The following is a 24,742-nucleotide window of genomic DNA, read 5'->3' on the forward strand; positions in this document are numbered from 1 at the left end:
GTGATTCAGGTTTGAATCCTCTGCGCGGTACTGGGGTTCCAAGTCCCCTGGGGTCAGTTTGGTTGAGGTTAGAGTCCTCTGTGCTGTGCTGAGGTTCAAGCTCTGTGTTTAGGTGAGCTTCAAGCTCTCTGTGTTTGAGGTTCAAGTTTTCCGTGTTTAAGTGGGAATCGATTTGTTAAATCTGAAACGGTTAAAGTACCTTTAGGCAATTAGGACAGACCCTTGATAAATCGGGTCTTTCATTCCCATTTGGAAAAATCTGTCATAATAATCTGCACGGTGAGTTAAATTATCATAGATTGACTGCCCGTCTGAACAAATTGTTGGGAAATTAATAATGGTCATTGTGGGGAACTTGGGATCCAGATAAATGTTCAAAAGTGGAGGCTGTGGTGTGGAAGTCTAATATTTCGCAAAAATGGAAAGATTTAACTACTAATTGGAGAACAGTGGCCACCCAATAAATGAAAACTCCCACCAAGTTAATACACCACTAAATGTAAAACTATTCCTACTATTGACGATAAAGGGAAAATCCATCATTGGGAGGTTTGAAAGGCATTATGTGAAATCTATGATCTTAAACCCAAATCTGCTAAAGACAAAAGTGAGAAAAGTGTCTCTCAGGCACCACTGGACATGTCTGGACTCCAGGCTTTCTGGATAGTAGGGAAGATCCCAATGACAATTGTTTGCCCCCGAACTACCCCTACAGCACCGATGGCAAACCTTCACCCCCAACCTGAATCACCGCCACCCTACAATCAGTCCCTGATCCCCCAAAGCTCTGCCACAGGCCCCCCTAATTTTTCCCTAAACTCCCCCTTCCAGCCTGAGAGGGTCAAGTCAGTAACGCTATTACCTCAGTCACATACGCTGATCCTATCTGTTGTGGGACTCGCAGTTGTTTAAATCGAGGTAAATCAACATTGAAGCCTATTCCTCCATGGAAGCCAGAGCAGTTTCTGGAAAACCTCGACAAAAAATGTATTTGACAGGGTGCCCAGATCTCAGTTTCCTGCATAGTGCACCCGAACCTGACTCTGATGCTGACTTGCCTACGAGTTCTAATGCTATGATTAATCGCCCCAATAGCAGGTTCCACTGCCCAGAACCTGAACCACCGCACCAACAGTTTCCGCTGCACCAAGTACCTAGTCCAGGCCCCAACACCATTGCTCAAAGACCCACAATCCCCATCTATACCCCATGGAAACCACAGAAAACGTGGATGATTATAAATGGCGCCCCAAACAAGAAGACCCGACCTGAAGATTTCATTGAACATCTCAAGAGTACTATCCAAATCTATCAAATCACACCCCAGGATCTTTTTAGTCCCTGTTGCATGACGCGCACCTCTGGCAAACTTGAAAAATAGCAAGTGTATTTGGTCAACCATGCAACTTGGGAGGCCTTTGCTGCTGCTGTCCCGAGAGAAAATGATCAGACAGATGCAATTCAAAATACCCTGCGCCACACCCTTCAAAAACCTATTGATCTAACTAAAATTCTAAACTGTACACCTAAAAGATGAAGACGGTCCAGACTTTTACAACAAGTTCCATTCCACTTGTGCCACCTATGCTGGCAATACCTCCTTTAATGTGGGTAACATCTCTGCCCAGTTCAATGCAGTCTTAATGTAGCGTCTCCCTGATGAAATAGGTAAATCCATCCATACTCATGCCCTAGATTGGTCAGAAAAAAGTAGGTCTCAGATGAAATTATTGGTCCCTACTTCTGGAGTTGAATGACTCCAGCCCGCCTGTGCCTGTTAAGCACAAAATGGTTCACTGACCTGTGATATGGCCCACGATATGACACCGCAGGCTATCAAACGGAACCACTGCCCTGTGTCCCAGAGTGGGCTAATCCATATAGCCATGGATGTGCCACATAACCTAATGGTCCTGTGATACCCGCGACACACCCTCCTCGCCCTGGTCGGACACACAGGATTTTCAAGATCAGGGCTGGGGACCTCAACTCGCCCATACCCAAACCCCACCCCCCACCGACAAATTGTTTCATCTGTAGTTCCTTTGGCCACTGGAGGCATGACTGTCCACATAGACAGTCCTTTGTTGGGCCCATCTGACCCCAACAACAGGCCCAGGCAGAACCCCCAACTGCCATGCTCCTTTCTCGGCCCACAACCCATTTTCTCACTGACTGGCACTCAGCAGATAAGACCCCTCTCCAAAACACAGAAATTGTCCCGTCCTCGCCTCCTCTTCTGAGAAGGAGCTGTCCTTTACCTTTGGGTGGAGTCTGCCTGCTTACCCTTCCTCTTACACACCAATGCTATATCCTCAATGCTAAATGCTGACAGTACCAATTCCCCTTAACTGATTAAAAAAACTGCACCTCTTGGGTCTTTTCTTCCACGTCCAGGAATTCCCCTTGACCTCTATAGACAACAGAATTCCATTATTCAGTTTGTAGTCACTCCTCCTCTGGGCCTCAACCTTGCTGGTAGATTCAAATGGCAGAGAATGTCTCTATCAGTCACTTGTGCGGATGGAGGAATTAGCATTTCTAGTATTACTAACCATCGCGCCCCTTGGGTACTTAGACCACCCTAATGGTGGTCCTTAGATATCTCTGACTTTTCCCTGCCGCTTGACGTACCTTCACCCAGCGAAAATTTCCAACCTCACATTACTGTTGCATACGATCCTTCTGGATGTTCTGATATATTAAAGACCCTGTTCGCCCATTACTGAGGGCAAAATTCCGCCAATACATTCTATGCCCTCGTTAACGGCAATGATGGGTCTGCACTTGGTGTTAAAGTGCTTAGTTTCCTTTGGCACCAGTCACCGGGCATCAGCCCTCATATTACACTGTTTGTACTGGACGGCCTTGTGGCCAGTGAAATGGGGCCCATGGTTTTTAATGCCCTGGTTAATACTGACCCTGCGCTCTGCGGTAGTCCACAATGGTTCTGGGGGCGGGGTACTATTCTCTACTACTCCTTGTTAAGTTCGTGCCATGGAACCCTCCATTACCATCAGCCTTCTACTGGCCCCACTGTCCCCACAACCCAAGGGTCTGAGCAATATCCAAGACAGATATTGGGTTAACCTTGTTCGATCCTGTTGTTATATACTTATAGGACTATGTTACACCCCAATGTGTCTCACAGTATCCCCTTAAAAAGGAAGCAGTAGATGGTCTCCGCCCTGAACAAGTCCCTCTTGCAACAAGGTGTCCTTGTCCCTTGCCTTTTGCCTTGTAACACCCCGATCCTCAGTGTTCCCAAGCCAGGGAGACCTGACTGGTGTCTAGTTCAGGACCTTTGATCCATGAATGACATTGTTGTACCCCTCCATGCCACCATCTCTAACTCTGCAACCATCTTGGAGCAGGTTCCCGCTGTGGTTTCCTGTTTCACCATCATTGATTTACAGCATGACCTTTTCTCTATCCCTCTTCATTTTATTGGAAAAACCAACCAAGGACTGTGTATCATCCTCAACAGTGACCAACAGTTCCATTGTGCATATCATCCTAAGGCAGCAGGAACAGTGGAACGTGCAAATAGAATTCTGAAAGACAAACTTACTAAACTCACTCTACAAACAGGACTGAATTGGCCTGTACCACACACGCATTACTCCCCAAACCAATACCGGTCTCACAGCAGTTAAAATAACATCAGGTCGCCCTGGACGAACTCCATGGGATGGCAACCAGGCCCCACCACCCCAGATCTGCATATAATGGGAGGTGAAATGCAGCATTATTTCAAAGAACTAATGACGTCTCGAAAGTCTCTCCACTCACAAGTGAAGGAAACCACTAAACCACCCCACCCAATCGAGACGGTGACTGGGAAGGAGTAGAGACTGGCAAGGGGGTCTTAATTCAAGGCTGGGAAAGACTGAAGCTAGGACCCTGCTGGAAAGGACCGTTCTTAGTGTTGCTCCAAATGCCCACCGCAGTGAAGGTTAAAGGAAAGGATCGCTGGATTCACCTGAGTGAATGTAAACGGTGGATGACGAACCAAGAGAAGGAGGAGTAAAAGGACTAAGAAGGACTGATTAAAAAAAAACTTTAATTTGTACCTCTGTATTGTCAGCCTTGCTATTGATACACTGCATGCCTCTACACACCTCCAGTAAGGTGATGGGATGAGGACATGAATGGAGATTAGCATTATCATAGGTTTAGCAGGGATATATATACTTCTCTCTATCCAGCATACCAAAGGGAGGGTCAGGATTTGCAAACAGGGCAATCAGGTCCATCATTTTTGCAGGGGAGATGTTTTTGCTTGTCCCAATAAGCAAGGGAATCTGTTTGGGATATGGAATGTGACTAAAATCGATTACTGTAATGGACTACTTGCCCAAACAAATCTCAAGTTGATCCTGGACCAAAGAAATCTGTGGCAACTTCTGTGTTGGCATTGGGGCTGCAAGTTTGACTTTACCTGTAGAAGGGACCCCCTGAAAGGGATAGACCATCATCTATTGTATGACAGGAAGTGCTACAGGGAGGCCCTTGAAGATAACCCCTCTCTACAAGGCACATCCCCTCCCACGATGTCCCTGACTCAGTCCCACATAGCCCTCCCCAATACAGAACAATCTGTACTGACTATCCAGGAATATACTGTCGTCAATTATTTCTAGCAAGTCTACCTACGGCTGTACAGTGATGGCACCATTGCTTGCTTCCCCCAGCCCACTGGAGTAAACTCTCTCTTCTCCATTTTTCCTCAGTGGGACTGCAGCCTACACTACCAGTGCACTTTGGCCAGTAACAGTTTGCCACAGTCTCAAAGAATAAGTCTTCGGTACAAAGCTGCACAGGCCCCCATGGCAAACTGAGTGTATCTTCCCAAACCTTCTGACCGCATGGACATGGGTGGGCGGGGGGGGGGGGGGGGGGGGTTTGGAAAGATATATGGTGGCAAGGCCAAAGAGGGAAACTCCCCAGTAACCATCTGGAATGTGAAAGATGCTTCAATGGTCATGGATGGGGGAGTTAAGGAAGCCTCGTATCCAACTGGCACCACATTTGCCTGGATTAATCATGATTATTCTCACGATAAGGGCTGTTCAGAAACCCTTTTTACAGACCTGGGCTACTTTTCCTTCTTCAACAGTATGGCCACAAACTTCCTAGAGTCCACTTACCACCGCTCAGGACTGTACCCTGTCTGGGGTATGGGAACCAGCACATGGCCGCCAGAAATGTGATGTTTCAGAGGAATTTTGCACTGCCTATAAAGACCTTCCCACCCTTACTGCAGGACAGGCAGCTGGTTACACTGCAGCAGGCTTTTTCTCCGTTGGGGCTTCTGGGGCTAATATGGCTGCCAACAACCGTAACTATCTTGCATGCAGACTTACCATGTTGGGCAACGCTGGCCGAGGGGCATTCAAAGTCATCATCCAGAACCTGAGCCAACTCAAATTATTCTCCATGCAAAATCACTGTGCAATGGATTACCTCCTCGCCCACCAGTGTGGTGTTTGCCCTATAGTACAGGGCAAATGTATCATGGGCCGGGACAACAACACCACAAATGTCACTTGCTATGTCCACAAGATAGATGAACAATTAAGGTCTACAAAGGAGGGCAAGGGATGGGCCAGATGGGGAGAATGGGGGCTCGGAGGGTGGAAAGCCTAGTTAGTTAACATGGTTATTTACGTTGGGGTAATTATAATAGGAATCTTCCTGGGATTAGCTGTTCTGAAATTTATCTTACATCGAATGGTAGACTCATGCAGGGAATTTTTCGAACAGGACGGGCCTTGGTGACCCAGCTACTGAGGATTTAAATGACTATTAAATGAGCACTCAGGTCAGCTCCTATGCCACTGGTTATCATGAAATGACAGAAGGAGGGAATGAGAATGTGTGTAGGGTAAAACCAGGCAGGGAAAGAATTAAGTTCTGAGTTTTGTGAAATAAGACGTTCTGCTGTGCATGACTCAGATCAGATAAGATTAGCATTGACAACGAGGTGCTGGAGGTAAGGGTAATGGGTTAACAAGGTGGAAAAGCAGTCATTATATAGAGCCATTTAACAATATTGAAAGCATTCAGTATGCAAGGTAAACTAACAAGGGGAAAAGTATCCATTGTATGAGTCCTGTTAAGAAAGTTAAGAACACCCAATATATAACAGTAAAGGGCTTGGTCTCTGCTATCAATACTCGTTGATTGTAAAGGTCACCCAATTAATATGTAAGTTGCCTTATCTGGATGTTCCTTTCTGTGAAATGACTATATAATTTGTTGAGAAGCTGTTGTTCGAGAGAAGAGCATGAATTCTTGTGTCTGTGCACATGGGCAATCATTCTCTCTCTCTCTCCAGGGCCTGGAATAAAAGAAGGTAAAACAACTGCATCTCCGAGCGTTTTACTTCAACTTAAGAGGGAATGGGATGACACTTAGTATTAAATCAATGACATGTGCTATGTAGATTTCATGATAAAATTATAACATATTCAGAACAGCAACTGATAATAGATTAATATAAATTTTTACATTCTCAACACCAGAAATGGTGTTTTGCTAATTCCCGATCACATCTATTCTGGGTCCAGGGTGCAGAACCACATATTCAAGGGTTAGACCCAAGAACTCTTTGGGAAGAGGACACAATTTACAGCAAAAAGTTTACAGTGCAATACAACTGAAATTATATATCGAAAAAGACTACCATTACGCATGGGGACACCTCCTATCATGTATGCGGCAGGTACTCATGTGACTCAGCCAACATTGTCTATCATCAGAAATGCTGGCACGGATGCCCTGAGGCAAGACCAAGCAGAGGCTACGGCAATGGATGAATGAACACCACACAACAATCAACAGACAGGAGTGTTCCCTCCAGTCGGAGAACAGTTCGGCACTCCTAGACACTGGATCTCAGACCTTCTGGTGACCATTCTCCAAGGCAGACTTCGGGACAGGCAACAACAAAAAGTGGCCGAGCAGAGGCTGATAACCAAGTTCGGTACCCATAGGAAATGGCCTCAACCGGGATCCTGGGTTCATGTCACACTACAGGTGACCCTATTGCACTATATGTATACACACACACACACCCCTACAGACCCATACATTCACGCAGGCCCTCATACGCTTACACATACACTCCCATACCCACATGCACGCTCTCACAGACTTATACCCTTTACACTCATATTCACACACACGCTCTCACAGACACTCATAACCCACCTCCCACCACTCCCAAAGCACACCCACAAGAATACATAAATATATAAATTTGTAGAATGAATTTGTACTTGCAGAATTACATTTTACTTTACTTAAAAACTGCATGAATCCATGTAAGATTCTGTAAAACCGCTTTTAGATGAGAATCAATCTGACCATCGTGACACAGACAGTCTCACACAGGGCACCTCACACTTTAAATGCATTATCTGGGCCAACATGACACCAATTGTTAAAGTTCACTTGAGAATGTAACCTTTCTAAAAGAAAGTTCTGCGATTTACATTTGAACGAACTGAAACCAACATGTTCATTCTAACAGATGAGACACTTAAACAATCCAGGTCTTTTTCAACATGTAATTTCAGTTACATCACACTGTAAACTTTTGCTATAAATTCTGTGTCTTATGATCTTATACTCCACAACCAACTGATGAAGGAACAGTGTTCCATAAGCTAGTGCTTCCAAATAAACCTGTTGGACTATAAACTGGTGTTGTGTGACTTTTAACTTTGTACACCCCTGTTCAACACTGGCATCTCCAAGTCATGACTTGGGAAGAGAAGTTACATTTCCTTTAAGATTACCAGGTCGGCAATGGGAAACTCCCTCACGTTCTTTTCTCTTGTCATCTTGTTCATTGAAACTGAAAATAGGAGACTCATATGAGGAACTAAAGTGGAAAGTGCAAAGTAGGAGGGAGGGAAATTTAAGCAGAGAGCCTCCACTTGGGAAGATCACAACTGCTAGCTTCACAATTACACAACAACTAAGCAACTTTATTGAACAAGGAAAGTGTTTTTCTATATATTTATGAAGTATCAAGTTGCCTTATAACGATTTTAAAAGTTATAACAACATTTTTAAAAAGTCTGTTTACCTTAAGTTTAATACAGTCATATCTTTATTTCACCATCCGAAATTATAAATTCAAAAGGAAAGGATTTTAAGTGCTTCTAATTTCTGAATTTGGTCTGATAAAATTTCAATTTATTGTTTACTGGCTGGCTGACATCACTGCTGCCCGACATCACTGCTGCCCGACACCGAGGCATTCCTTTGACTTGGCAACAGACTTATACCATCATGGAGCACAGTTAAACTCCTACCACAAAGATTGTCAGACCTTCATTTGCAACCGTTGAGATCAGCAGTAAAAACGCTTCCTTTGCTGCTAACTGCAAAACCCAGGCCAAGGAGTCCTAATATAGGTACGTAACACAATGATTCACTTAAGCTTTACTCAGAATGAAAGGAAAAATCACTCCCTGATAGCATATGACTTGCTGATTTTTCATTTTGCCATTGCTTAAAACAAATCTTACCAAAGTATATAGTTCATTGTTTCCAAGGTCCAATTCTTCCAATTTGCAGAGAAGGGAAAGTGATCTGCAAAATAATATGACTTCTCAGCATCAAAATTTTGATTGCTATATCATTTACCCATAAGGTCTGTGACAGCAGTTAAAATAGGCAGACACTGAACAGGACTTGATAACGGTCACACTACACATTTTGCAGTCATAAACAAAATGTAGTATCTATCGGTGCGGAAAACTGTAGCTTTGAAATTCAGTATCCACACAAAAGGCATTTAGTTTGAAACTTAGTTGACACTTCTTACATTTAAGTAGTTTTGACGCATTGATTGTGTTGCCGTAAATAGGAACGAGAATGAAAATTTAAGGATATAGCAAAATAGCCATGTCAGTTTGAAATTCTTAACAATAAACGCACAAACCAATTTCTGGACTTATTCAACTAATGGTGGATCACAAATCTGTGCATGAAAGAACTATGAACATGTACAAATTAAAAGCTTGGCAATTTAGGACACACACCCAGCTCTTGAAGATTTTTTTTCCATCCAGGGAGACTCAAGCTACTTGGGAGCAGAATTTTCTATCAATTAGGAGGCCCCTGGAGCCTCTCTATCACCACCGGATCAATTAATAGCATAATCCACACAGGCACCAACAGCTTCTCAGTGTCCTGCCCACATGTGTCTGGATGGTCATGTCAGAATTCTGTTCACTCAGACATCATGGATAACCTACATTGCCCCCCAGTCAGATGTCCGCATAAGTACTTTTCATTTGTTATGAGAAGAATAGCTGAATTCTCTTCCCCATTAGTGAACGAGAGTACCAGTCAATGTGCAGCCCCCATCTGCAGGTAGGAGTTGACACAAGGACTTGAACCTGGACCCCTCCTGTGATTTACTAGGGTAGACCCTTTGCACATGAGCTACAAGCAGAATTAGACCATCTCCCATCAAATTCAGGTTAGTATTCTCCTTTTCACTAGCCGAGGGCAAGAGCTAAAAATACTTTTACAATAGGTTTCCAAAAATTTCCCATCTCTCTACACTGACAGGAATAGGACAGAGATCACCAATGGCAAGGAGCTAAGAAACCTCACTACCCAAAATGACAAATTCAGTCACTGAAAACAGTTTCTTATTGATAATGAACTCAGGAGATTTCCTGACTCAAGTAATCCTGGAAGGATTTAATCAGAAGTTACAAACTTTAATTCAAATAATTTTAGATTAGATTATAATTCAAGGAACTTAATTTCATCCGCATCGCTTATAATTTTCCACTTATATTGGTGAACAATTACAAAAATAGACAAAAATTCCATTGCACTTACTCTGGTAGCAAGGTCAGTAAATTCTCTCTTAGCTCAAGTGATGCCAAGTTTATAAGACTGAAACAGTAAGAAAAAACATAATTAAATACAAAGTGCAGAAAAGAATTCAAATCGAATTACAATTTTTATTCGTTAAGACATTGTTACATGTACTGTAAAGCTGAAACACTACTATGGACCTCGGGGAAGCCCTCTGGTGAAGTCTCATTCTGCCAGGGTCTACTACCCCGAGCCCAACTCTGTGTCCTGTTCCAAATCAGGAACCCATGTTGCAAGATAACTTCCAATCTATGCTTTTATTATCGCTAACATATCGTTCTTTGTCATATCAAATGTTTTCTAAAAGTCTATATAAGCAGTATTCTTAGGTATGACATTCTCAATAGATTATTCTGGAATAGTGTGCCCTTCCAAGATGAATGGCTTTGATTAGCTTGTGCTAGTTTGCATGCTCAGCCACTTTGATATGAATAATAATTCATCATTTAGTAATATATTAACTCATTTAAAATTTAATTCATATTTTTGAAACAGGATTAAACGAATGCAATCTGTACTTGGAAACTTTCAAATACTGGAGCCAGGCACAATCACAGTGCACTGTCTGCTGTAACAACGGTCACCATAACCCGCACAGCTAAAATAACCTAAAAATCACCAGATCATTTTTAATAAGTAATCATTTGAGGGGACAAAAATCTAATTAAAACTATCCATTCAATGATTTATTCGTTCAGAATTCCAATCTTGTTCTGAACATAACTGTATTTTCATCTTCCAATGAAGCATTGCAACAAATTACTTCAGATGCAACAGTCACATATGAAAAGAAGTCTATTCCAATTGCAGGAGTTATGTAGTCATTGAGTCTCAAGAGATGTACAGCATGGAAATAGATCCTTCAGTCCAACCCATCCATGCCGACCAGATATCCCAACTCAATCTAGTCCCACCTACCAGCACTCAGCCCACATCCCTCCAAACCCTTCCTATTCATATACCCATCCAAATGCCTTTTAAATGTTGCAATTGTACTATCCTCCACTACTTCCTCTGGCAGCTCATTCCTTACATGTACCACCCTTTGCGTGAAAAAGTTGCCCTTTAGGTCTCTTATTTCTTTCCCCTCTCACCCTAAACCTATGCCCTCTAGTTCTGGAACTCCGCCAGCTCAGGGAAAAGACTTTGCCTATTTATCTTATCCATGTCCCTCAATTTTGTAAACCTCTACAAGGTCACCCATCAGCTTCCGAAGCTCCAGGTAAAACAGTTCCAGCCTGTTCAGCTGCTCCCCATAGCTCAAATCCTCCAACCCTGGCAACATCCTTGTAGATCTTTTCTGAACCTTTTCAAGTTTCACAACATTTTTCCGACAGAAAGGAGACCAGAATTGCACTCAATATTCCAACAATGGCCTAACCAATGGCCTGTACAGCTGCAACATGACCGCCCAAATCCTGTACTCAATACTCTGACCAATAAAAGAAAGCATACCAAACGCCTTCTTCACTACCCTATCTACTTGTGACTCCACTGCGAAGGAGCTATGAACTTGCACTCCAGGTTTTTTTTTCAGCAACTCTCCACAGGACCTTACCATTAAATGTACATGTCCTGCTAAGATGTGCTTTTATAAAATGCAGCACCTCGCATTTATCTGAATTAAACTCCATTTGCCACTTCTCAGCCTACTGGCCCATCTGATCAAGATCCTGTTGTAATCTAAGGTAACCTGCTTTGCTGTCCACTACACCTCCAATTTTGGTGTCATCTGCAAACTTACTAACTGTACCTCTTATGCTCGCATCCAAATCATTTATGTAAATGACAAAAAAGTAGAGGACCCAGCATCGATCCTTGTGGCACTCCACTGGTCACAGGCCTCCAGTCTGAAAAACAACCCTCCACCACCACCCTCTGTCTTCTACCTTTGAGCCAGTTCTGCATCCAAATGTCGAGTTCTCCCTGTATTTCGAGAGATCTAACCTTGCTAACCAGTCGCCCATGGGGAAACTTGTCGAACTACTTACTGAAGTCCATATAGATCATGTCTACTGCTCTGCCCTCATCAATCCTCTTTGCTACTTCTTCACAAAACTCAATCAAGTTTGTGAGACATGATTTCCCACACACAAAACCATGGTGACTATCTCTAATTAGTCCTTGTCTTTCCAAATACATGTACATCCTGTCCCTCAGGATTCCCTCCAACAACTTACCCACCACTGACGTCAGGCTCACTGGTCTATAGTTCCCTGGCTTGTCCTTTCTATCCTTCTTAAAGAGTGGCACCATGTTAGCCAATCTCCAGTCTTCCGGCACCTTACCTGTGACTATTGATGATACAAATCTATATTGATATGATGATACATCCTGTCTATACCTGACATATGCTTTCTTCTATTTCTTAACCAAACCCTCAATTTCTTTAGTCATCCAGCATTCCCTATACCTACCACCTTTTCTTTCACCCTGACAGGAATGTACTTTCTCTGGATTCTCGTTATCTCATTTCTGAAGGCTTCCCATTTTCCAGCCGTCCCTTAACCTGTGAACATCTACCCCCAATCAGCTTTTGAAAGTTCTTGCCTAATACTATCAAAATTGGCCTTTCTCCAATTTAGAACTTCAACTTTTAGCTCTGCTCTATTCTTTTCCATCACTATTTTAAATCTAATGAAATTATGGTAGCTGGCCCCAAAGTGCTCCCCCACTGACACCTCAGTCACCGGCCCTGCCTTATTTCCCAAGAGTAGGTTAAGTTTTGCACCTTCTCTAGTAGTACATCCACAAACTGAATCAGAAAATTTTCTTGTACACTTAACAAATTCCTCTCCATCTAAACCCTTAACACTATCGTCAGTCCCAGTCTATCTTTGATTAGATTAGATTAGATTAGATTAGATTAGATTAGATTAGATTAGATTAGATTCCAGAGAGTGTGGAAACAGTTCCAACGGCCCACACTGACCCTCTGAAGAATAACACACCCAGATCCATTTCCTTCTGACTAATGCAGTGAACACTATGGACAATTTAGCATGGCCAATTCACCCGACCTGCACATCTTTGGACTGTGGGAGGAAACTGGAGTACCCGGAGGAAACCCACACAGACACAGGGACAATGTGCAATCTCCACATAGACAGTTGCCCAAGGCTGGAATCGAACCTAGGACCCTGGTGCTGTGAGGCAGCAGTGCTAACCACTGAGCCACCGGGGTCGCAGAAAGTTAAAATCCCCTACCATAACCACCCTGTTATTCTTACAGATAGCTGAGATCATCTTACAAGCTTGTTTCTCAATTTCCCTCTGACTATTTGGGGGTCTATAAATACAGTCCCAATAAGGTGATTATCCCTTTCTTATTTCTCAGTTCCACCCAAACAACTTCCCTGGACGTATTTCCAGGAATATCCTCATTCAACACAGCTGTAATGCTATCCCTAATTAAAAAGCCACTCTCCCTCTTCTCTTGCCTCCCTTTCTATCCTTCCTGTAGCATTTGTATCCTGGAACATTAAGCTGCCAATCCTGCCCATCCTTGAGCCTTGTTTCTGTAATTGCCATGATATCCCAGTCCCATGCTTCTAACCATGCCCTGAGTTAATCTGCCTTCCCTGTTCGGCCTCTTGCATTGAAATAAATGCAGTCTAATTGATCAGTTCTACCTTGTTCTCTGCTGTAACAGTCTCAGATTGAAATCTTTCCTCACTATCTCCCTGGGTCCCACCTCCCCACCTTACTAGTTTAAATCCTCCCAAGTAGCTCTAGCAAATCTCCCTGCCTGTATATTAGTCCCCTTCCAATTTAGGTGCAAACCGTCCTTCTTGTACAGGTCACATCTACACCAAAAGAGATTCCAACAGTCCAAATATGTGAATCCTTCTCCCATACACCAGCTCCTCGGCCATGCATTCATCTGCTCTGCCCTCACTAGCTCGTACCACCAGGAGTAATCCAGATATTACTACTCTCGAGGACCTCCTCTTTAAATTCCTGCCTAACTCTCTAATCTCCGTTCAGAATCTCAACCTTTTCCCTTCCTATGTCGCTGGTTCCAATGTGGACAATGACCTCTTGCTGGCCCCGCTCCCCTGTGAGAACATTCTGCATCCTGTCTGAGACATCCTTGATCCTGGCATCAGGAAAGCAATACACCATTCTGATTTTTCACTGCTGGCCACAGAAATGTGTCTGTACCCCGGACTGGAGAGTCCCCGAACACAATTGATCTCTTGGAACCCGACGTACTATTTAAAAGGATTTGCCAACAGCATCATCGGATTTTCATCCACTACTCTCCAGGGGAGTGTGTACAGGGAATTGATTTTCCAAGAGAAATGCAACCCTGACCATGGCAATAAGTTAGAACCTGCAATCAAGAAACATTCTAGGATGGCAAGACACGTGAATAGGAAACATTTTACAAGTGCATTTTTGATTGGTTCATTCAGATTGAAGCTGAGGTACAATGATGGGAAAAGCACAGCGAGGTCACTTTTTTCCTGTGAAGGATACCCACCACATTACACCCTCTACTCACCAATCATCAATGAGCATGATTTGGCTGCATTAGCTCATCATCAAAATTCTTTAACTTGTTTTCAACTCCTTCCATGCCCAAACGTTTCTAATGCTAATCTTTCATCGAATAAGATAAATAGCAATGTCATGTAAAAATGGACCAACATCTATATCTTGAGTACCTACTCTCTGTCACAACTCATTGGGTGGTGTGCTGGAAATCAAGCTCCACTATTCCTCAAGTGGTCACAAAATGTAAAGATTTCTTAAGAAGTGCACAAAGATTCCCCAATTTACCTGATTTTCAGATGAAGGTTTATAGAAAGCACAGACCAGGTTTCTGCACTGAACAAGAATTGCTAGTTATTACAACCAATTAGATTCTAACTACAGGTAAGCAGTTATAAACCGTTGCAATATAACAGAGCTAGTTAAAAATCTAATCCCCATACAGTCCCCTTGCATACACAGACAGATTTGTCTGGCAGACATGGGGAAAAAAGAATGGCTGGAGAAAAAATTGTGAAAGCAGTGTAATGGATTTGGTTCACAAGATCTGTTGAGTTGGCTCGTGCTGTTTCCTCTCCTGAATGCTTCCACGAGTTTGTACATGGCATAAAAGTGGCTGGTCCATTTATAATAGTTATCTGACTTATCAGCTAAAAGCACTAGCTTACAGCAACTGAAGAAAGAATAAACTGGTCTCTTTCAGATTGTCTAGAGGAATTAAGGGCTACGGGGAGAATGCTGGTAAGTGGAGCTGAAATGCGCATCAGCCATGATTGAATGGCGGAGTGGACTCGATGGGCCGAATGGCCTTACTTCCACTCCTATGTCTTATGGTCTTATGGAACATGAATCTTGTCTGCAGAGAAAAGAGAAACAGCTTAAAAGCTGTGAAAAATCTGATGACTCCTCCGTATCTTTTTCCCCAATCTCTAAAAGTTCAGTTATCCAAGAATCAATCATATGGTTGCTGGCAGGCAAAAGGCCTTTGTCAATGAAAACCCGTTAGTGGTCCACAGACAAAGTTAAAAATTCACACAACACCAGGTCCAACAGGTTTATTTGGAAGCACTAGTTTTCGGAGCTCTGCTCCTTTATCAGATGGTTGTCGAGTAAAGATCGTAAGACACAATGATACCAAACATTTCGTGTGATGTAACCGAAATTTATATTGAAATCGACCTGGACTGTTTGTTACGTCTCGTATCTTTTAGAATGACTTTGTTGGTTTCAGTTCTTTCATATGTAAATCCCAGAACTTTTTTTTAAAAAAACGTTACATTCTCAAGTGAACTTTAATAGGTGCCATGTTGTCTCAGATAATGCAATCAAGGTGTGAGGTGCTCTGTGTGAGACTGTCTGTGGGGTCACCTATAGTGTGAAATGAACCCAAGGTCCCACAGTTGAGGCCATCCCCATGGGTACTGAACTTGGCTATCAGCCTCTGCTCAGCCACTTTACGTTGTTGCCTGTCCCGAAGCCCGCCTTGGAGGATGGTCACCCGAAGGTCCGAGGTTGAATGTCCTGAACTGCTGAAGCAATCTCCAACTGGGAGGGAACACTCCTGTCTGTTGATTGTTGTGCGGTGTTCATTCATCCATTGCCATAGCCTCTGCTCAGTCTCACCAATATACTGTGCCTCTGTGTATCCTTGCCTGCAGCGTATGAGATAGAGAACATTGGCCAAGTCACACAGGTACCCTGCCATGGTGGGTGTTGTCCTCATGTGTAATGGTGGTATCCATGTCAACGCTCTGACAGGTCTTGCGGTGTCTGCTGTGACAGGGCCATATGGTTGCTGTCCTGAAAGCTGGGCATTTTGCTGCAAACAATGATCTGTTTGAGGTTTGGTGGTTGTTTAAAGGTGAGAAGTGGAGGCGTGGGGAAGGTCTTGGCGAGGTGCTCCTCCTCATTGATAATGTGTTGCAGGCTGCAAAGAACATGGCGTAGTTTTTCGGCTCCTGGGATGTACTGGACAACAACTTTTTCGGTTGCAGCTCATGTGTGTCTCCTGAGGAGGTCATTACAGTTTCTTGCTGTGGCACGTCGGAACTGGCAGTCAATGAGTTGAGCATCATATCCCGTCCTGATGAGGGCATCCTTCAGTACTTCCAAGCGCCAGTCATGTATCTCCTTATATGAGCAAATCCTGTGTATGCATAGGACTTGTCCATAGAGGATGACTGTTTCAATATGTTTTGGATGGAAACTGGAGAAGTGTAGCATTGTGAGGTTATCTGTGGGTTTAGGGTAGAGTGAGGTGCTGAGATGCCCATCCTTAGTGATGCATGTGTCCAAGAATGAGACAGATAGCAGAGAGTAGTCCATGGTGAGTTTGATGATGGGATGAAATTCGTTAATATCACGATGTAGTTGTTTCAGTGACTCCACGTCCTAGGTCCAGAGGAAGAAAAATGTCATCTGTAAATCCCTTTTTTAGAAATAGAATCAGTCTGAACATTGGGATACAGAAAGCCTCACACAGGGCACCTCACACCTTCATTGCATTATCTGAGACAACATGGCACCTATTAAAGTTCACTTGAGAATGTAACTTTTCAAAAAAAAGTTCTGGGATTTAAACGTGAAAGAACCAAAACCAATATAGTAATTCTAAAAGATTAGAGACTTAACGAACAATCCAGGTACTTTTCAATCTATAATTTCAGTTGCAACACACTGTAAATATGTGCTATAATATCTGTGTCGTACGATCTTACACTCCACAACCATCTGATGAAGGAGCAGTGCTCCGAAAGCTAGTGCTTCCAAATAAACGTATTGGACTATAACCTGACGTTGTATGATTTTTAGCCACAGAAATCAACTTCTCGTAGCCAACCAAACTTCCATCTGAATACAGAACAACCTAATCTTCAATTACTGCTTGTTTAAGTAGCTATTTAAACAATGCTTCCATGTGTCAGGTTGCTTACTTTTTGAAAGCAATCTCACAGCAGTCTGTTAATGCACGAGTTTTAAAACAATTGTTTTCATTTCAGTCCATAACTTTTATTTTACAACGCACAAAAATAAAAAGGTCTTACATTTCAACAAAGGCCAAAACAGCATATGCTTGGCCTTCAGCTCAGAGTTATAGAGTCATACAGCATGGATAGAATCCCTTCGGTCCAACTCGTCCGCACCAACCAGATATCCAAAACTGATCTCGTCCCATTTGCCAGCATTTGGCCCATATCCTTCTAAACCCTTCCTAGTTAAGTACCCATCCAGATGCTTTTTAAATGTTGTCATTGTACGAGCCTCCAACACTTCCTCTAGTGTCTCATTCCTTGCACACACCACCCTCTGCATGGTAAAGTTAACCTCAGGTCCCTTTTAAACTTTTCCCCTCTCACCTTAAACCTATGCCCTCTTGTTTTGGACTCCCTTACCTTGGGAAAAAGACCTTGGTATTCACCCTATCCATGCCCTCATGACTTTATAAACTTCTATAAGGTCACCTCTCAGCCTCCAACACTCCAGCCTAGTCAGCCCCTCCCTATAACTGTTCGAGGAATAGAGTACTTGAGGACCAGGATCACAAACTCATAACTCAAGTCAAGGGTAATCAGATAGCATTAATCATCATATTCCTACCTGCAAATATATGGCTAATCTACAGCTGTCACCTCAAACCATTTATGGCTTCACATGTTCCTCCAAACCCATTGGCAAGATAGACAATTAAACTGCAACACTCTCTTCCCAAGTTAACTTGGCCAACATCAAGGTGCTAATCACTATAAACACATGTCACTCATACATGACATTAGATTTCCATAGTGACTGTTCTACCCTGAACTCATCATAGTAGAAAACTCCCTAAGGACAGCAGAAATGTCTTTGTGATGTCCTGAACGCATCCTACTTGATTCACAGGAGCTCTGATCTGTGGCCAAATAAAAAGAAGGTCCATTCAGGAAGGCATCACACGTGGAAAGTTATTTTTAAAAATTCATGCATCCAACCCTGCAAGGACCACTTACTCTCCATGTGGCAGAGTTTACCAATCATGCACTGAATTTCTCAACCATTTCAGAACCCATCAAACCATAATGAAAGCAACTCATCATCAATCCTGAGGGACTGCCTACGAGAACCTCCTCCCACCCTAGAATCAGTTAGATATCGCTTCCTTCAATTCTATCTTCTTGAGCATTCCTGATTTTAAACATTTTACCACTGGTGCCCATATCTTCAGCCATCAAAATTAGCTAAGTCTGGAATTCCTTTGCTAATTCCTTCTTAAGAAGTTCCTTAAAACCAAGTGCGCCTAGGAACATAAGAACAGGAGTACACTATTCAATCCCTTGTGCATGCATTTGACTACTGTTAACCCAAGTCACCCTTATTCTTAATAATGAGGCTTTTAAAACTACTGACATTGCAATGACCATCCTTAGTTGTGTTAGTATGAATTAGTCAAATTTACTACAAACCTATAATCTGCTTAAAATCCAGATAAATCCTTCATAGTATCTTTCTAAATATAGTAAACACATCTGTAGACAAAGTGCAGTACTAAAATGAAATTTTGCTCATTTTATCTAAAGAAAAGCATTTTCCAGCTGAAAATGCAAATCTAAAAATGCAACAGGGTATTTTAGAAGTCGCCCCCAATAACATCCATAACAACCTAGTCAACAGGGATAGACACCAATTATTAAGAAAAGACAATAAAGGGAAGATAAGTACCCAAGCTGTATAAACTCAATGTAAAGGTTCCAGTGACTCATGCTATAACACATGTATTACATTAAAAAGGGTGAAAGTAGAGATTATGAATGCGGTGGTAGTCATAGATTCTGAAATAGTACTTGATGATAGCAAATGGACAGATATTTAACTAAGGAGTGAGAAAATTGAGAACTTCAGACCTATTATCCTGACGTCAGTCATGGGGAAATGCTAGCATCTATTATTCAGGAGATGGCATAAGTGGTAATGTGGCTGGACTAGTAAAGCAGACACATAGAAAATGCTCTAGAGACCCAGGTTTTAATTGTGCCATGGCACATGTTGGAATCTGAATTTAAAATAAAAATTTGGAAATTAAAAAATAACGATAACCACTAAACCATTGCTGTTTGTATAAAAAAATGATCTGGTTCATTTGAGCCCTTTCAGTCAGGGGAACTTAGCTGGTCTGGTGAACATATGACTCCAGACCCACAGCAAGGTGGTTAACATTTAAGTGCCCTCTGAAATGGCCTAACAAGCCAATCAGTTATCAATCATTAAAAAAATCTCATTTGAGAAAAAAGGACAACCTGGCATTGATTAAGGCTGCGAAAACAACAATGGCAAATTCAACCTTGTCGATCTTGCAAAGTCTTCCCACTCGAGCATCATCAAGACTGAGAATCAATCCCAGGTTAACGAAGAGTGCAGGAACAGCACTCAAGCATACCTAAAACTTAGGTGTCAAACCATGAAGCTACAAATAAAGTCTACTCGTATGTCAAATTGCACACCCAAGTGATAGACAGGGTTTATCATATCTGAATTGTTGGTTGTTGAATTAAGACCTAAAGTCCTGCCACATCCAGTTGTGAAAGGTAGTAGACAATTAAATAACTAACTAAAAGAGGATGCTCTGCAAATATCCTTATTCTCAATGATGGAGGAGGTAAGTCATCAATGCAAAGGACAAGGCTGAAGCAATTGCAACAATCTTCAGTCAGAAGTGCCTGGTAAATGATTCATTTCAGCCTCCTCCAATCTAAGCTAATTTGATTCACTACATGTACTGTCAAGAAATTGTTGGAGACACTGCAAAGGCTTTGAACTTGTTTTGAGGGTAGAACTAGCAGAATCAATAAGGAGAACCAGTGGTTGTGGTGTACTGTATTTGGATTTTCAGAAAATTTTCAATAGCATCCCATACAAGAGCTAAGTAAACTAAATTAGATGATATGGAATCGAGAACTAGTTAACAGATAGAAAGCAGGAGAGAAATAAATGGGTCATTCTCTCGTTGTTGGCTATGACCAGTGGGGTACTGCAAGGATTACTGCTTGGGCCCCAGATATTTACAATCTAATTCAAATATTTAAATGTGGAACCAAATGTACTATTTCCAAATTTTCTGATGACACAAGTTGTAAAGAAACTGCAATCACTCTTCAAGAGGAACTGTAGACAGGCTACGTGAGTGGGAAAGAATATGGCAGATGTAATATCATGTGGAAACATGTGAAGTTATCCATTTTAGTCGGAAAAACAGAACATTTCCTAATAGTTTGATAAGCATTGATGCCTTAAGGGTCTTGCTGTCCTCATTCATGAGTCACTAAAAACTAACATGCAAGTAATTCAGAGCGTCTTTGTTGCAATAGAATTTGATTACAGAAATATTACAGACCACAGCTGGAGCATTCATACGATTTTGGTCTCTTGACCCAAGGAAAAATATATTTGCCATAGAGAACCACAAAGTTTCACTATACTGACATCTGTGATGGCAGGATTGTCCGATGAGGTGGGATTGAAGAAACTGGACCTGTATTCTCCGGACCTTAGAGAAATCAAAGGTGATCTAATTGAAAATACAAATTTATCCACTGGTTCAACTGAGTAGATGTAAGGAAGGGTGTTTCCCATCCATACTCTAGGACATCGTCTTAGAACGAAGCGTAGGCATTTAGAACTCAAACGAGAAAATTTACATCACTCAGTATGGTGAATCTTTGAGATTCACTACCCAACTCCGGACTATGGGAGCTCATTCATCAAGTATGCACAAAACTGAAGTGAACAATTTCCATTATTAGAGACATAAAGAGATATGGGGGAAAGAGCACAAAAATGAAATTGAGGTAGACAAACCATGATCTAGCTTAATAGTGGTACAAATATAAGTGAGAAGTGGAACCATTTAGAATGCTTTCCAATCACTGCTGAGCACAGCCATTTAAATCTACAGTCACAAAAGTCAGATGCGGTGCTCAACTACTGGTTTAATAACCAAAATGCACTCATAGCAGTTTATCAAAGTTAAATGGTCAGGTTTTCAGAACTACATACAAGATTAGAATTGCATACAAAGAGAAACTTGAATGAAGAACAACAGAATTAGTTGATGTGAATCAGATTTTAAACAGATTATAAAATAATAGAACTCTGATTATCTTCAGCACTGACACCATGCACAATTAGTGAAGTAAACCTCGCTGATGCTTCTTATAGCTTCATTTGGTCCTTCCAACTAGTCTAGATTCCACAGAATACAAGTCAATGGTCTATTAACCACACCCTACATTATAACGTTTTACACAAGAAACATCCTCCCCACTCCACCCCGTGAGCTTTTGTTACTAATTAGCACCGTTTGCTGCTCAAGGCTTATGAAGGAAAATAAAAAGGCATTGCAAATGTAGGAATAAAACAGATGCCTAAAAATGCAGGATCATGTTGCCAAGACTTTAACCTCACTGAATGCTAACAAGGTGTCGGACGTCAAGCGGAGACGTTTTGGATATAATAAAATGGGCATCTCCAAATTAAAACAAATAATACTGCACATGAATAACTAAGCCTGGTAACAGAAAGGATGAGAACAACCATTTCAGAAAAGTTTGTGTAAACAATTGCTGCAGAAATAACAGTGTAACATTTAAAATTTTAAAATATTTTGTAAGAAAAAAAGATTAATTCTAGAAAATGAGCTGCAGCATTACACTGGACCGCTAGTTTACACAAGCAAAGCCAAAACAAAACTGAGGTCACAAAGTTGTTCATTCAAAGAGCGATAATGGGTGGAGTCGATTTGATAATAGTGCACTGGAATCAAAAATCCTGGAAATATTAAAACAAAAAAATAACAAAACAGGATGCTGGTTGTACACAGGAAAGTCAGTAATAGGACAAGGCAGGGTAAAAGATGATGATGTAGCAGATTAGACCAAAAACGCATTCCTTTCACGAGGGCCATGTGTGATACCACATGCTTTTCAAATTCCCAGTAATTCCGGAGTGCCCCGCAGTCTTGTTACCCTTTTGAAACAACAGCAGATTGTGGCAAATAGTTCCAATGACAGCTACGTTGTTCGCATTCACTGCATAACAACTGCAAAACTAACAGCAGTTTCTGTATTCTGCATCTGTGCAGTTAAAATATATAAATACAGAAGATGCTGACAATAAATCGTTGCAACTCCACAGCATTTGATGTTCAAGGGGCTGCAGATGTAAATCTTAGCAAATACTGATTTGGTATGAAGCTCCATTTTGAAACTATCAGTCTCAATGTAAAATTTCTAGAAAACTGTTACAAACTGGAAGAAAGCTTTAGGTGAAACAATATAATATAGAGTGTACCTAATAGACCATTAACTTGCATTCCTGTACTCTAGGGTAGAATTTAATAGCATGTTGAGTTCATAATTACTATTTAACAACCTCTCAAGCCCTGGAAAGCAAGTTTTAAAGTTTGGAATATTATTTTTCCCCACTAAATTATAGATACACTGCGATAGCTAAAACAATAAAAAGAAGTTTAATATTTCAGCTTCTTCCTTCACCCCATGTGACATCCCAGTCTTTCATGCATTGCTTAAAATAATGTAAAGATGAAGAATATCAAGTGGATTCTATCTCCTAGTGTGCTGCATGTGAAAATTGTTTGGTTAGCCTACTTGATGACATCACGGCGAGCAAAAATTGTCAGAGAAGGTGAAATTCACAGCGCAGAGATTGTTGGATGCCAATATCTTTCTTCAGGTTTGCAACAAGTTGTTCTCACCAATTGCAAAGACAAAGGGTGGACTAAGAGGTCTGAGTATCTTGAGCTATAATGAGATTTGTGCCAGAATTGGATGAGGTGCCCGGCAAAATTGATTTTGATTAAAGGGAGCATCTCATGCCATCTATAGGCATTTTATAAGGAATTAAGGGTTATTCTGAGAGGGCAGGTATGAGCAGCTGAGGCCACAGAAAGATCAGCCATGATTTTATTGAATGGCAGAGTGGGCTTAAAGGGCCAAATGTCCTACACTGCTCCTAGTTGTTATGTTATAAACAGTATTGCAAGATTCTTGCTGGGCAACAATGAGTCACCAATTAAGGGGGTTTGTTGCTTGTTAAACACCTTGTTGAAAACCCAGTCTGCCTCACTAATATTCAGCTTCCTATTTATTAAACGTGCTCAACAAGCTGGAAATAAAGAATATTTGTCATGGAAATCAGAGCGGGTATCTGGCAAATCCAGCTGATTGCTTGCTCTTAGACACTGGTCACTGATACGTCAGGGCACATTCCATTAGCACTAGGCACACACATCGGCATCTGATATGTGCCAGCCTCTGAAACCTTCATGGCACAGTTCAGATCCACTTCCAGGATACTACTACATTTCAGTGCTGAACTGGCAACTATCATTGCAATCCTGCTGCAAAGACTTTGTGCAGGGACCCACACCTAGCTATTTGACTGGGCCAGACTGCACCACTGGGCTTTCAGCTTGCTCTCTTAGTACTCATTCACTCAACCTACCTGAATACTCTAATTATCCCTAGTTTGCCTTGTTTTTATTTGCACTTCCAATCCCCTCCGCCAAAGATATCAGGCTCATGTTACGTCTATCTTATCTTGCCATTTAGCACAAATACTAAGCCAGAAGCTTGCCTGCCATGATGTCAACATGCCTCAGCTGAGTCAAGGGCAACAGCCCTCAGTCAGGGGACCCAGCACATTAAGTCAAGGGCAGCCTCTGATGCCAATCCAGAGGTTTGAACACAGTCAGCCAGCCACTTGGAGCACTGGAGCCAGGATGCTTTGTACACAGCAGTGAGGAGCACAATATGCCCTCTACCCACTTTGACACTTTTTGCCTGTTTAGCTCTAAGAATAAGGCATAGGTATTCAGAGAAATGAAAGCAATTAGCACAGTTGTTATTTCTAGTGCAGATGGGAAGGCAATCCAAGTACTGAGCAGGTAATTGCTATAGAGGGTTAGTGGTGTCAGAACGTGAGTTGGATGACTGAAAGCAAGGGAAGACGTTGAAGGCAATAGTGACTATATAAGGGCATGAGCTTTGACAGGAGGCAGATACAATAGCAGATATAGAGTGAATATGAGGTAGAGACAAGATATATGCTGGTAGAATTGCGAATGCGATTGACAATCGTGCTATATTGATGGGCATTCAGCAAAGACTGCTTTAATTCGGTTGGCAACCTCAGACAAAAATGGCATGATTTGGCATTGTGACTTCCTCTGCTGATCCTGGCGTATGTCGAAGTCCACACCTGCACCACACTTAAAAGCAGTCCTCCAGGTCCCTACCCGCTCAACAGGGTGACAATTTCCCCATCTATCATGTTGGGGTCCAAT

At 42.0% G+C, this 24,742-nt stretch overlaps 1 protein-coding gene across 2 annotated transcripts in view; it reads right to left on the reverse strand.

Moving 5' to 3' along the window:
• The window catches only part of lrrc1 (leucine rich repeat containing 1), a 179,367-nt gene that overhangs the window by 83,498 nt on the left and 71,127 nt on the right, over positions 1–24,742 (reverse strand). For both annotated transcript variants that reach the window (XM_072560262.1, XM_072560270.1), the window contains exons 5-6: positions 9,874–9,930; positions 8,544–8,607 (exon numbers count right to left, since the gene is read on the reverse strand). In XM_072560262.1, the coding sequence (XP_072416363.1) occupies positions 8,544–8,607; positions 9,874–9,930 (121 nt within the window). The remainder of the gene's footprint in view (positions 1–8,543; positions 8,608–9,873; positions 9,931–24,742) is intronic.

The sequence above is a fragment of the Chiloscyllium punctatum genome, chromosome 3 (genome assembly GCF_047496795.1).
Source record: "Chiloscyllium punctatum isolate Juve2018m chromosome 3, sChiPun1.3, whole genome shotgun sequence".
In the NCBI taxonomy this organism is placed as follows: Eukaryota; Metazoa; Chordata; class Chondrichthyes; order Orectolobiformes; family Hemiscylliidae; genus Chiloscyllium; species Chiloscyllium punctatum.